The sequence below is a fragment of the Maniola hyperantus genome, chromosome 1, assembly GCF_902806685.2.
Source record: "Maniola hyperantus chromosome 1, iAphHyp1.2, whole genome shotgun sequence".
Taxonomy (NCBI): Eukaryota; Metazoa; Arthropoda; class Insecta; order Lepidoptera; family Nymphalidae; genus Maniola; species Maniola hyperantus.
The window spans coordinates 11,773,364-11,787,218 of NC_048536.1; the positions used below are offsets into that span (position 1 = coordinate 11,773,364).

General features: G+C 38.4%; 3 protein-coding genes across 3 annotated transcripts in view; 1 reads left to right on the plus strand and 2 right to left on the minus strand.

Moving 5' to 3' along the window:
* The window catches only part of Schip1 (Schwannomin interacting protein 1), a 374,012-nt gene that overhangs the window by 293,357 nt on the left and 66,800 nt on the right, over positions 1-13,855 (minus strand). The window lies entirely within an intron of this gene.
* LOC117984032 (uncharacterized) overlaps positions 1-13,855 on the plus strand; it is a 218,296-nt gene that overhangs the window by 106,967 nt on the left and 97,474 nt on the right. The window lies entirely within an intron of this gene.
* LOC117984083 (uncharacterized) overlaps positions 1-13,855 on the minus strand; it is a 41,925-nt gene that overhangs the window by 20,853 nt on the left and 7,217 nt on the right. The window contains exon 2 of the mRNA XM_034970734.2: positions 7,449-7,595. Within this exon, the coding sequence (XP_034826625.2) occupies positions 7,449-7,486 (38 nt within the window). The 5' untranslated portion in view covers positions 7,487-7,595. The remainder of the gene's footprint in view (positions 1-7,448; positions 7,596-13,855) is intronic.

Consider the following 13,855-nt stretch of genomic DNA (forward strand, 5'->3'; position numbering starts at 1 on the left):
TAAAACCAGACTACGAGTCGCAAGAGGCGAATGTAATGTAACGTATATTTCTGAGCAACTTGACTGGTTCTACGGACAACGTCGTATTTTCAGTACTGAAAAAGGCGCCTCGTACGCCTCGTGCTGGTATTGCGGCCTTGTACTTACACCTTTATACAACCTATCACGTTACATAGCCAGTATAGCCAGGAATACTTGGAGTGTCTTTAATATAATTTGACGTGTTTTTTTATCTTTTTAAATACAATAAAACTTAAAGCTAGCCTTATCTAATTACTATATAAATCATGACCGCGTGGAATGGTGCCAAGAATACTGGCTGCATTTCCGCGCTGGACAGCCAGGCTGATCCGCTGCGCAAAAAATGAGCCAGCCCTTCTGTCACCAGTTGAGGCTATTAATCGCGGTGACGTGTTTTGAATTCATATACCTAACCATCACCGATATTAATTAAGGAAATATTATTATACTTACTTAATTAAAATATGAATAAATTTCAATAAAAATAAAAATAATCAATAATTTCATTCTTGAAGTTATTAATATTTTCCAATAGGTTCTACTTTATGGATCGAATATTTTATAAAATCAGTGAATGCTTAAACCAGGCTTATGTACCTACCTAGTTAGGTACTTATCTGTTGGATAGGATAGATATACCTAAGTAGTCAAGCAATAGATACCTACCTATAAAGAGAAAATAAAAGTCGCAGTTAGATAAACTCAAATTATTTATTCAGAGTTGGTAAAATTTTACGCTTCCTGATTGTCATAAATTTTTATTTGTAAGATGATATGATATAGTGGTGATAATTAATTAATCTTACTACCTAGCTTACCTAATGGATATCTTCATAATACCTAATGATCAATAATTTAATAGAGACCGTTTTGGAGATCTTGACCTAAGCAGTTGTATAGGCCTGTTAACAATTAGTATTCAATTGATTTTTGTGGTTTACTTACTTAACGATATTTCACAGTCTATTAACCCCTTGTAGCAATCACGGGAAATTTAATTAAGCGGCTAATCTGCTTTGATACGAAGTGTTTTGTTACCGGCGGGAACTGTATGGTTTCAGGGGAAGTGCTTCAGTTTGTGTAGAGGGGTGTGTTAGGGAGGATTGCGTTCCATATTCAGAATTATGTTTAGGTGTGTCGATAGGACATAATATACCTACTAGGTAATACATAGTTAGGTAGTATAGAGGCATACAATGCACTGCATTAGGTAGGTATACGCACACGCCCTGCCTACCCTAAGGGTTTAACCTTATATTGGAGAAGGAACTTCCATATTTTATAATCACCGACCAAATAAATTGTTATAAATTCTTATGTCTGTCGGTCTGTCTATCTTTGCTATCGTAGCACTCAAATGCTGTACCACTTGATTTTTTTAAATTCACAACTGGTTTTCTAAGCTTAGATGCTTGATGAAAATCTTTTCAGCTGTAGGTATAAAGATCCCATTCCACTACCAATGGTATTATAATTGCTATGTCCACTACCGCAGTAAACGTATGGGATGGTAGCAATAAGAGTTAGGTGATGTGTCGTTTTTGCTAGCGTGGCCAGCACGCTAAAACGTGGTGGACTATGACATAAACCCTTCTCATTCTTAGATGAGACCTGTACCTACTTAGTAGTAGGTCGGTGACATACGATAGCGTCATTTTATGACATAAATATCTACCTATTTTTACATTTTTACACGACTGTCCATAAAAGGCTATAAAAGACGTAGGTACGATATACACCTACGTTATGTAAGTATCTATGTGAGTTTCTTTGTTCCACCATAACTTCTAAATGCCTGAACAGATTTAGATAGGTTAATAGAGTGTCGTTAGAATCCTTATACTTATCAATCATCCGCCTTAGGTATATTTTTATGAAAAAATTAAACATTTTTACTTTCGTTTTTTCGCAGGCAGTCGTGTTTTTTAGTTAAGTACTTACCTAAGACTTGTTCTCGATTCATTAAAACAGGTAGGTATTAAGTATAAGTACTTATGTCATTTTCAAAACTGGATAAAAGATTAGTCTTCGACTTAAATATTAGAAATTCGCAGTTTATTTATTTTAAGTTTTTTAGTTATTTTTGTGTATCATCCAGTGGTGCATTCAGTGTTACATATTTATTTATTTTAAAACATTACCTACCTAGCCCTTTCGGGTACATCATCATCATCATCATCATCAACCAATAGACGTCCACTGCTGGACATAGGTCTCTTGTAGGGACTTCCACACGCCACGGTCTTGCGCCGCCTGGATCCAGCGGCTCCCTGCGACTCGTCTGATGTCGTCCGTCCACCTAGTGGGGGGTCTTCCAATACTGCGTCTTCCGGTGCGAGTTTCTGGTACACTCTGGTGCAAATAATAGGAGCGTTTGCGGTATCAAGTACGTATCTATTTATCGACGTACCTACCTATCGACGTGTTGCATGTTACATACACGTGTTTATTTTTAACACAACGATATATTTGATAACTCGCAATTGTACAAACAGGCACCTATATTTCTTATGTAATCTACACATTGATTATTATTATTTCATTGCTATAAAAAATGAAATGTAAGCCTTTTATGATCCCACACGTGATTAGGAAGATGAAGGCGTGAGTATGGAGATGTAAGAGGTAAATACATAGTACGCGACAGGTCGTGACGGCAATCGGGATATGAGGCGAGAGGACGTCCACACACACACACGTCACGCTATCCTGCACCGTGTTAGCGCAGGAGCTGTGCGGGAGTGCGTGGTTGACAACACCTGTCGCGTAGGTACAAGTAAAAATTAGCAACTTTACAGGAGAGCGAAAAAATTGTTATTTCCAGAGGTTTGGATTGTTTGATGGCCATATCGTATTGTTTGGTACTTTTTTAGAAAATGAAAGTATTTATCTAAAAACGTATAGGTAGGTATCTACCTATGTGAAAATTAAACTCAGGTGTGTATAATTAGGCAGGTCGTTTAATTATATAAATATCTACTACCACATGCTCGCGACTTCGCGTGAACTACCTATACAGATTTCAAACCTCTATTATACCCCCTCAGGTTTTAAATTTTCAAAAATTCTTTCTTAGCGGATGCCTAGTCACAATTGCGTTGACAGATCAGTCAGTCAGTCAGTTAGTCGGTCAGTCAGTCAGTCAGCCAGTTCCTTTTATATATTTTCATACTAGCTGATGCCCACGACTTCGTACGTGTGGATTTAGGTTTTTAAAAATCCCATGGGAATTCATTAATTCCCCGGGATAAAAAATAGCCTACGTCACTCTCCAGGTTTTCAACTATAACCATGCAAAAAATCACGTCGATCCGTTGCTCCGTTGCGACGTGATTTAAGGGCAAACCAGCAAACAAACACAATTTCGCATTTATATTATGGGTACTGATAGATATACTTAGATAAGTACCTACCTAATAAATTATGGAGTCGCCCTCGTCAACTGATAAATATCTCTTGTCAGGTATTCCCCACGCCCGTGATCATGCGCAGCCAAATTACGCCGCCGCTCTATCACCAAAATCCGTAAAAAAGGAAAAGGAAAAGGGCCATGAAAAGATAACAGAACAGACAGACAGTTTCGGATTTAGTTAGGTATACTTAATATTACCATGTTAGGTATTAGGTAAGGAGTTTTCACCTGGAGTTACCAATTTGTCTCATTTCGGCCACGGTAGCGCCCGCGACACGAGCGCGAGGGTGCGATGGTATACTGTGTGCACTGTGTATGTGTGTGGGAGGGTGCGGGGTGCTCCTCGTAACGGCGCGCGCGTGGCGGCCCGTTACCCGCGCACATGTCGCGCAGGCACGCGCCCGCGCCACTTTTTACCATCCTTTTTCTCTTTTTGTATTTCCCTTTGTTCCAATTTCGAATTTCGATTGCGGTACAAATAAATAAAAACTGGTAAAGTGCGAGTCGAACTTACACACGCAGGGTTCCGTAATCCGTACTTACCATCGTACAAGGTTATTTATAGGCAATAGGTACATCATCAACATCATCATCATCAACCGATAGACGTCCACTGCTGGACATAGGTCTCTTGTAGGGACTTCCAACTATGTGCCCTGTCCACTGCCACTGTAGCTTCGCAATCCGTTGAGCTATGTTGGTTACTCTAGTTCTCCTACGGATCTCCTCATTTCTGATTTGATATAGAGAAACTCCAAGCATACCTCTCTCTATCGCCCGCTGAGCGACTCTGAGCTTTCTTATGAGGTACCATTACATACAATAGGTACCTTTACATTTAATTTTTTTAATTTGCATGGCGGCTATTTTGAAGTTTTTATTATTTCTTGTTATAGCGGCAACAGAATTACACAATCTGTGAAATTTTTTACTCTATACCTATTACGGTTTATGAGATATAGGCCGCTGACAGACAGGCAGACGGACGGGCGGACAGCGGAGGCTTAGTAATATAATATCTACTCACGTGGTAATAGAATATAAATATTTTTTATTCAAATAAACTGTTAGATATATGTACCTACTTTTGAATCGTCAAATGGTTCAATGAATGAATGACAATCGTAATGGTTCAGAATGCCTTTCCCATCCATGCCTAGGATCCCGTTGGCACCCTTCGGGCACAGAACCCTAAAAATCTTATTCGTGATATCGATGAATGGCTTTTTTGTACGATTCTGTCCCTCAAAAGTTGATAGTTTTTTTGTTCACCTTTGACTCCGAAACACTTGAATTTTTTTTGGGTTCTGGTATCAAATCCCGGGACTTTTTTAAGGTTTTATAATAGCCAAATGCTTTTACTTTGTGATTTCAATATTTTTAAACAAACTTTAACTTTGCGTCTTTATAGCTAAGTAAGTAGTTCGGTACCTACCGACCTGTAATTAGCTGATTCGCCCTAAGTTTCCACGGGTGGCTAGTACTTAGGTACTAAAGTTTGAGCGTAACTTTTGTATTTCATCAATCTATGCTTATTAGGTTTTTCTAATCAGTAGGTACCCTTATTATGTAACCGTAAGTGTGTTTGTTTGTTGGTTTTTCAATCACGTCGTAACGATGTAACGGATTGACGTGATTTTTACATGGGTATAGATAAAGACGAGAGTGACATAGGCTTTTTATCCCGGAAAATTATAGAGTTCACACGGGATATTTAAAAAACCTAATTCCACGCGGATAAAGTCGCGGGCGTAATTCTATAATGGACAAAGGAATCATTTTATTGTTAGTAAATTATTAAAGGCACCTTCTTACCCAATTGAAAATAACTCAGTAACGAACCATCAATCAGTCGGTGGTCAGATGACTATACTATACCTACGTTAAGCTATGTGTTGCATGCCAACTTCTATATTAAAAGTATGTTCCTATAAAAAGCAAACTATACCTACAGTCGAAGACTATGTAAATGATATTAAAAGCTTGGATTTGACACGCTACAATAATGCACGGGGCTGCAATTGCTTGTACAGTATGGTATAATAATATTGAAAGTTGAACACTTGAAAAGAGCCACCGGCGAGTTTCTTGCTGTTTCTTCTCGGTAGGAATTTCATTCCAAACCAGTGGTAAATTAAACTATTTGACGATTACAAAGCACTTGAAAGAGTTTATTTAAATAAAAATATACCTACTCTATTCTATTTTATTGTATTCATGGAGCTAGGAATAAGCTTAGCTTAGGTATACCTACTTAATAATATGTGGTGTGGTATATACCGATATGGGCTTCTCAATTTACTTAGAAACACACTAGCTTATGCTCGTGACTTCGTCCGCGTGGACTACACAAATTTCAAACCCCTATTACACCCCTTTAGGGGTTGAATTTGCAAAAATCCTTTCTTAGCGGATGCCTACATCATAACAGCTATCTGCATGCCAAATTTCAGCCCGATCCGTCCAGTAATTTGAGCTGTGCGTTGATAGATCAGTCAGTCAGTCAGTCATTTTGTCAGTTTCCTTTTATATATTTAAGATTAACATATTATACCTAATAATAATAAATACTTTTGATTACTATTTTTTATTTAGATTAGATATTAGATTATATAGATTAGATATTTATTAAATGTAGGGCTAAATGTTTAAGTAGGTGTATGTAAGTAGGCACTAGGCACAACATACCTAATTGGTAGTTAGGCTCTAGGTGAATGCTAAATAAAATGTGTAAAAAGTATAATAGTTGATAGATATGTTTGCAAATCAAAATAAAACACCTTGCGAATAGCTGCGCTTCAGCTGCAGACAGAACCGGTACCCCCCGAGCTGGCGAGCAGGCGGCCGCTGTCTCCAACTTGCCATCCATACCTTAAGGCTGAAACAAAGAGGACGCGTGACGGAAACTGCACGGCAGGATGCCACACTGAACTCTTGTAGGTATCTAAATATCTAAAAAGAAAATCTGTATGACTGACTGACTGATCTATCCACGCACAGCTCAAACTACTGGACGAATCAGGCTGAACTTTGGCATGCAGATAGCACTTAAGATTTAGATACCGCTAAAAAAGGTTTTTGAATAGTCAACCCCTAAAGGGATTAAAATAGGGGTTTGAAATTTGTGTAGTCCACGCGGACGAAGTCGCGGGAAAAACCTAGTTTTTATATTTTTTCATTCCTATACAAGTTAGACCTTGACTGCAATCTCACCTGGTGGTAAGTGAAGATGAAGTCTAAGATGGTACCAGGCTAACATGGAAGGGCTATAGCAGTTTCATGAAACTATGGTCGGTTTCTACACGGCATCGCACCGGAACGCTAAATCGCTTGGCGGCACGGCTTTGCCGGCATCGTGGTATCTAGCCACGGCTGTAGCCTCCCACCAGACCAGACTGGAGACCATTTAGAAAATATAAATTACCAAATTGTCGCTGGCAGGAATCGAACCTGGGACCTCCACTTACAAGCAGCGCTCACTAATGCGCAAGGGAGGGCGTCAAACGATTACAAAGTGCTGTTTTCAAAACGTAGACTTTTGTGGGTTGCAAGCGAACCCATTGCCGGCCTACTAGGTACTGAGCACAGGTCACCATCGCCTCTCAGTTCTCATTCTGAGAGGCGACTTGTGCTCTGTAGTAGGTGTAATAGTGTAGACTTAGGCGATAGTCGACAATGATAGCCAAGTGCGGGTTGGCAGACTGCCATACATACCTTTTACCTACCTTTAAAGATGGCTTCTCAACCATGTAGGTTTCCTCACGATGTTTTCCTCCACCGTTAAAGTATTGTGATATTTAGTTGATTAAGAGTTAAAACACACATAATTCCTAAAAGTTAGAGGTGCATGCCTGGGATCGAACCCTAGATTGCTAAATAATAGGCCGAAAACTTAAGCACTAAGCTATCAGACATTAGTAACATAACCGTAACTAATGCTTACAGTATCTATTCTAATGTACGGCATGTACCTACTATGCTACTGTAGAGGTGTTCTACGAGTACATATACTCACGCATTGCTGGCCAGTTGGACACAGGCGGGAGCTTGCATGGAGCTTGCATTCCCGTCTAGACCTCAATGTAGACGACAGATCTCCAGTTTCATTAAGCATCTCAACCGAACCTGGCAGTCTTGTTAAGTCTACTTGGCTTTGAATTGCCTGGAATCAGAATGGAATGGAATATTATCAGTGGCGTGCACAGGTTTGAAGCCAGGGTAGGCACTAGTTAGCTAGGAACCTGTTTATTGGCAGTTCAAAATGAAAAATATGCATTGAGCTATTACAACTGGGGTAAGCAGTGCATTTATGCCTCTATGACCTGCACGCCCCTGCTTATTATAAATGCAAAAGTGTGTTTCTTAGTGGGTTTGTTGGTTTATTGGTTTGTTGGTTTGTCCTTCAATCACGTCGCAATGGTGCAACGACTTGACGTGATTTTTTGCATGGGTAGACATAAAGACCTGGAGAATGAAATAGGCTATACACAGTTCTTGCAATTCACGAAGGCTAGTGAACTTTACTTGTGGTAACGTCGTTTACATGATCATTGCGTACTTAAGTGTGCGCGCATGTCGAACCAATCAGTCGCGAGCAAGCGAATACCGACACATGCATGAGTCAGTAGCCTTCGTGAAATGCATGAACTATACCTTACAGTGTCAGTCAACTTCTACCCAACCCGCGTCGATCATGCGCCGTCGCGCGTTGTTTGTGTTTCAGGCTTACAGTCAACTTTTATTAATTGGGCAGATGAGAACCACGGCGACCATGATGAATGCCTAGCCCTTATACGGACAACGATTCGCGAAACCTTTTATAGATTCTCAATTAAAAGTGTCTATTATACTTAATAGGGCAGTTGCACATTGTAGTTTGTAAACTATAGAAACCATTGAGTTACAGTCCATAGAGTTAAAGACTTCATGCATTCAGGCGTCAACATTAATAAAATATGTATATAGTATATGGTACAGAGACGTAATGAATTTATTATTGCAGCTCTTGAGGTAAGGTACCATCAGAAGAACTAAATTACAATATCATTAACATTTGTATCATGTCATATAAGTAATATACCTACGTCTCTACTTGTAATTAATAAAATCTATTTAGGTTGAAAATATCAAACTTTAATGGGCAATATTGGTATTAATTAATCTAATTATTGAGTTATTTATACAGTGTTTAATTATTATGCCGTACTATAATCTAATGTATATATAATTTTGTACGCCGCATTATGGCGGTTTGTGGCTTGAAAATGTATTTTGTGAAACAAAACGATTCCGGAAAACCTACATCAATCCTTATTACAATCACCATTGTAGTGATTGGCTGAATTTATGGTATTCTTGTTGCAACAATGTATTGTACTTAACCAATAGAGAGTGAGAGTCGATCAATCAGAGGTGATTGCGATTGTGACATTCTATCGCAATCGAGCCGCAGGATACCTACAGGTCCAGTGCTAATTTATTGAATGGCATTTGGCAAGCTCGACTGGTCAGTTTGAGGCCCTTCTTTAGGACACCACCATTCACCACCTCTAGTATACGGCACCTCTCTGATAGCTACAAGAATATTTGCTTTAAGTATAGGATAAAAAGCGGGCTTTATAACGGAAAGGACGATTAAGTGGAATAAAATATAGCGTGGGGGTGCGGGCGGCAGGTGGCTCCTTGTAGAGATGCCTTCACTTGTCACTTTGCTATCGATATTTTTATGATACTGGATACTTGGGATTTTTTTAGTATTAATAATTATTATTAATAATTATTAATAAAATTTACTCTTTGATTTATGGTAAATACTTATTTATATTTATATTTTATTTTATTTTAAAAGTTCGTAAATGTACGAGGCGCTTAACTTAATTCTTAATAAAATACACTGGTTTATAAGTATTTATTAACATCCACCAAGCTAGCTAGTCTATGTCCGTTTCTATATAATATACATAACAACGAATTGGTGAATCTTGAATGACTGACTACCTGTCAGATACAATACAAATATTCAGGTCGCGATGGTCAAAAAATCAACTTAAGAAAAGTAAAGTGGTTCTATTTCACCAAGTTCATTTGGCTATTTATGAGTGTATACGTACAATGCAACAAAGCTCTCTTGGCACTTGAATGACATTGACAGGGGGGCGCTGTTGGAGAACAAAGGCTTAGAATATTCAAACAAGGACAAAGGGAACATTCGACGGCAACGTTGGCTCCGATTTTCGCCACGCGCAATGATAGCCTTGACGCACTGTACACATAGTACTTTTTTTTTTGACTCTCATTTATTTATTTTTCTCATTTTTATCATTTTTTTAAAAAAAACAACAAACAATAAAATAACAGAAGAAAAAAGTAAAGTACAAAAATCAAACAGGAACAACAAAAAATTAAATAAAATAAAATAAACAACAGAATATAAAGTAACAGAAACAACAAACGATAGAATAACAGAAACAACAGAAATTAAAATAACAAGAACAACAAAAATTAAAGTAACTGGAACAAAAAAAAAAAACAATAATTAAAAATATGATAAAATGGATCCCACTAGCAGCGGGCTAGGATCCAAGCTGCCAATGGTCAGGGCTCCAGAGTGAACCTCCTCACAATGCGTGCCGTCTCAAGAACCACTGCCTTCTGTATCTTACCCTTGATCCAACAATTAAGCAATAGTTTCTTAAGATGTTGGTCGAAACTATTCGCAATAAGACCATGGACTGATACAACTATCGGTACAATAATCGTTGAGTCAACACTCCACATGGCGGTAATCTCGTGAGCCAGGTCCAAGTATTTTGATACTTTTTCCTTTTCTGCTTTCACTAGGTTATCATCATGAGGAATAGTAACATCAACAATTATTGTTCGACGCGCTGAACGGTCAACTAGCACTATATCAGGTCTATTGGCTACAATATACCTGTCAGTGATAACCGACCGATCCCAGTAGAGCAGGGCACTGCTATTTTTATCTATTTAAGAACTGACATTGGGTCATACCTATAGTACGGCACCTCAGTATCTACAAGGCCATACTGAAGAGCAAGATGGACTATCCTGGCTACTTGATTATGCCTGTGCAAGTATTCGCCGTTAGCAAGATAAGAACAACCGGATATAATATGTCTGAGGGATTCCCCAGGAAGATGGCACGCTCGACCAATGTCAACAGTACCATCCTTCATTATATGTTTCCGGTAGTTATTAGTCTTGATAACTTCGTCCATAATTGCACAGATAAAACCTTCGGTTTCCCTAAATAGGTCACCGAACTGCAACCAGGATACTGAGGCTGTGGAATCTACATCCGGTCTAGTTAAGGCCTTGTAGAATCTTCCATGCAACTCCTCACTCCCCCATACCGCCATGCGATCCGAAGAACTAAGTACTAAGGGCTTACGCCAGTTATTTTTGCCTAAGGAAAGCGGAGTAAGACCCTTATCAACTGCGACTACATCCCTATGTATTCCCACGTTTACTTTGAGAAAATAATCTCGGAGATTGCATATTTCACGATTATGAAGGTTTTTGGCATTTAAAAAACCACGTCCTCCACACTTGCGTGGGATATACAATCTCATAATAGATGACCGTGGATGAAGCATACGGTATGCAGTCAGCAATTTTCGAATCTTTCGATCCAAGGCATCCAGTTCAGTTTGAGTCCATTTTAGAATGCCAAAGGTGTATATATGAGCAAAGGCATGACCCAACCATTAAAGGCACGCACCTTGTTGCCACCAGATAAAAGACTATTAAGAACTTTTTTAAGGCGACCAAAGAAACGTGCCTCCACTGCCTGTTTCATTGTCTTTACCTCACTACCAAGTGCCTCTGACATTCCAAGATATTTGTATGTTTCACCTTCACAGAGAGATCGGAGAATCAAAGTCTCTGAAGGAACTAGATTCTCAGAGTTCACAACCCTACCTCGCTCGATATTGACAACCGCACACTTGTCAACACCAAACTCCACCCCTATGTTATTGCTAAAGTTCTGATAAAGTTAATAGATTTACAGAGAGTAAGAATACAGGATACACTTAAAAAACGTACTTAGCTTAAACGTAAGTAACTTAAGTACTTAGTATGCGTAGCTGAATCACAACTGCGACGCGGCTTACGGTACGCACATCAATACATTAACGTTATCGATAGGTACTTAGTGTACTGCAACCACGGCCGAGCGGACATCGTAAAATAGAACATCTATCATCTAACATCCTAACATAAAGCTATGGACTGTAGAATCTGTGCCTAAATTAATTTATCGATAGTCGATAAATTATCATCGAGTATTTTCTAATACACACACTACAGCACCCTCAGTCTCGGTCGACAAGATTCCGCGGCATGTGCGCCTTCGCCCTTAACGGATTTATTCAAACGCCGACGCGTGTTGTCTCACGGCTTATTGCCTCGCACTCACAACTAACCATATTTTGTGGACATTAAATTTTAACGACAGTAAAAAAAACCGGCCAAGTGCGAGTTAGGCTCGCGCAATGAGGGTTCCGTACTACAGTCGTATATTTTCGACATTTTGCACGATAATTCAAAAACTATGATGGATAAAAATAAATGAAAATCTGTTTTAGAATGTACAGGTGAAGACCTTTCATATGATACCCCACTTGATATAGTCACTCACTTCGAAAGTTGAAAATACTAATTATTAGTTCATGACCACAATTTAATTTTTTTTTGTGTGATCTGACCCTAAATTCACGGTTTTCATATTTTTCCCCAAATGTCAGCTATAAGATCTACCTACCTGCCAAATTTCATGATTCTAGGTCAACGGGAAGTACCCTGTAAGTTTCTTGACAGACAGACGGATAGACAGACAGACAGACAGACAGACAGACAGACAGACAGACAGACAGACAGACAACAAAGTGATTCTATAAGGGTTCCGTTTTTCCTTTTGAGGTACGGAACCCTAAAAAGCAATTTAAATCTGTGGACGATTTTTTTTAATTAGTCAGCAGTTTAATATTCAAGAACTGAGCATACATCTACCAATTAACTCTTTAAGTAAGATTAGTATTAAGAAAAAAATGTAGTAAGACATGAGACATCTCTCCACACGCGCAAGAGTTATCGACTTGAAAAATTATAGTCCAACCACAAAACACATTATTTATAATAAGAATTCGTATATAGGCGGATATTGACGATAACGTGTATTTTTGATCTAGTAAGTTGAGTGGTGAGCGTGTTGATTTTATAAATGAGAAGTTCGGGGTTCGGTTCACGGCTGTGGCAATTTGGATATCCATAATTTTTGCAGTGGTTGGCCTCATAAGAAAGCTCGTCGTGACCACGACTCATGCAACTGAGTCGAAATATCGACAAATCAAAGTCATCAAATTAATCGTGGTATATAAGTACCTATTACCCGTTTACCAATGTCTAAAAAGATTCAAATGAGATTTTTTGCAATTAGGGTGTACTTTTTTGTATACCAAAGTCAAAGCGATACGAGAGCTTTACCGCCCGCCGGGAACTTCGAGCAATTTATTTATTACTGGAGTCTATATTTTATAAATTATTTACCTATGGTAAAACTTATACAATGCTCGAAGTTAATACCGATGGCAATTTATATAATTTATTGCTTTACAAAAAAAATATCCTTATTAATAATGGCTATATCATGGCACGCGGGAAACATTTTTAGGATTTATTGAAGGCTTAAGTCTCATAAATAGTAAGTAGTATTAGTAGTAGTAGTAGTAGATAATAAGACGCTAATTTATGGTAGTTACATTAAATAATCAAGAACCTAAGTAGAAACCGCGACACTTGGTCTCTCAATCATCAATCAATCAACTTAATCAATCACTTTAAGTAGGTAGATACTAAAATGTTCTTCTTAGGTGTGTCTTAGGTACATCTAAGTACCTACAGTTTTTGACATAAAAGTAAAATTGATACCAGAAAATGTTAATTTTACTGTGTAGTTCAAAAGTAGACTTTACTTTACATTTTATACTTAAGAAATGAAAGGAAAATGATAATTTTATATTTTATAGGTTACGTTTTTAAATAAACCCAGTAACATATTAACTTTATGTAATGGAAAATGAGACTCTCTTGTGGTGAACCTTGCAGGCAATATAAGTATTGGTAAGCACAATGGCGACGCCCTTGTGTATTTCAGACAACAGTTAGGTAGCGCAGGCGCGCGGCTCACGACCAGTACCCGTAGTACAAGATTTTACGTCTCACCAAACCAAACCAAATTCGAGAGTCGAAATACTTCCGCGTTACAGTAAACAAGATCTTAAATGCCTTGTTTTAAAGCACAAGTTTGTTTACACTTCTACAGCCAGCGCTCCAAGCGGAAACATTGCGAAATTAAAATCAGTGGCATTGAATATTTGACTTCAATTCAAGGCTGTT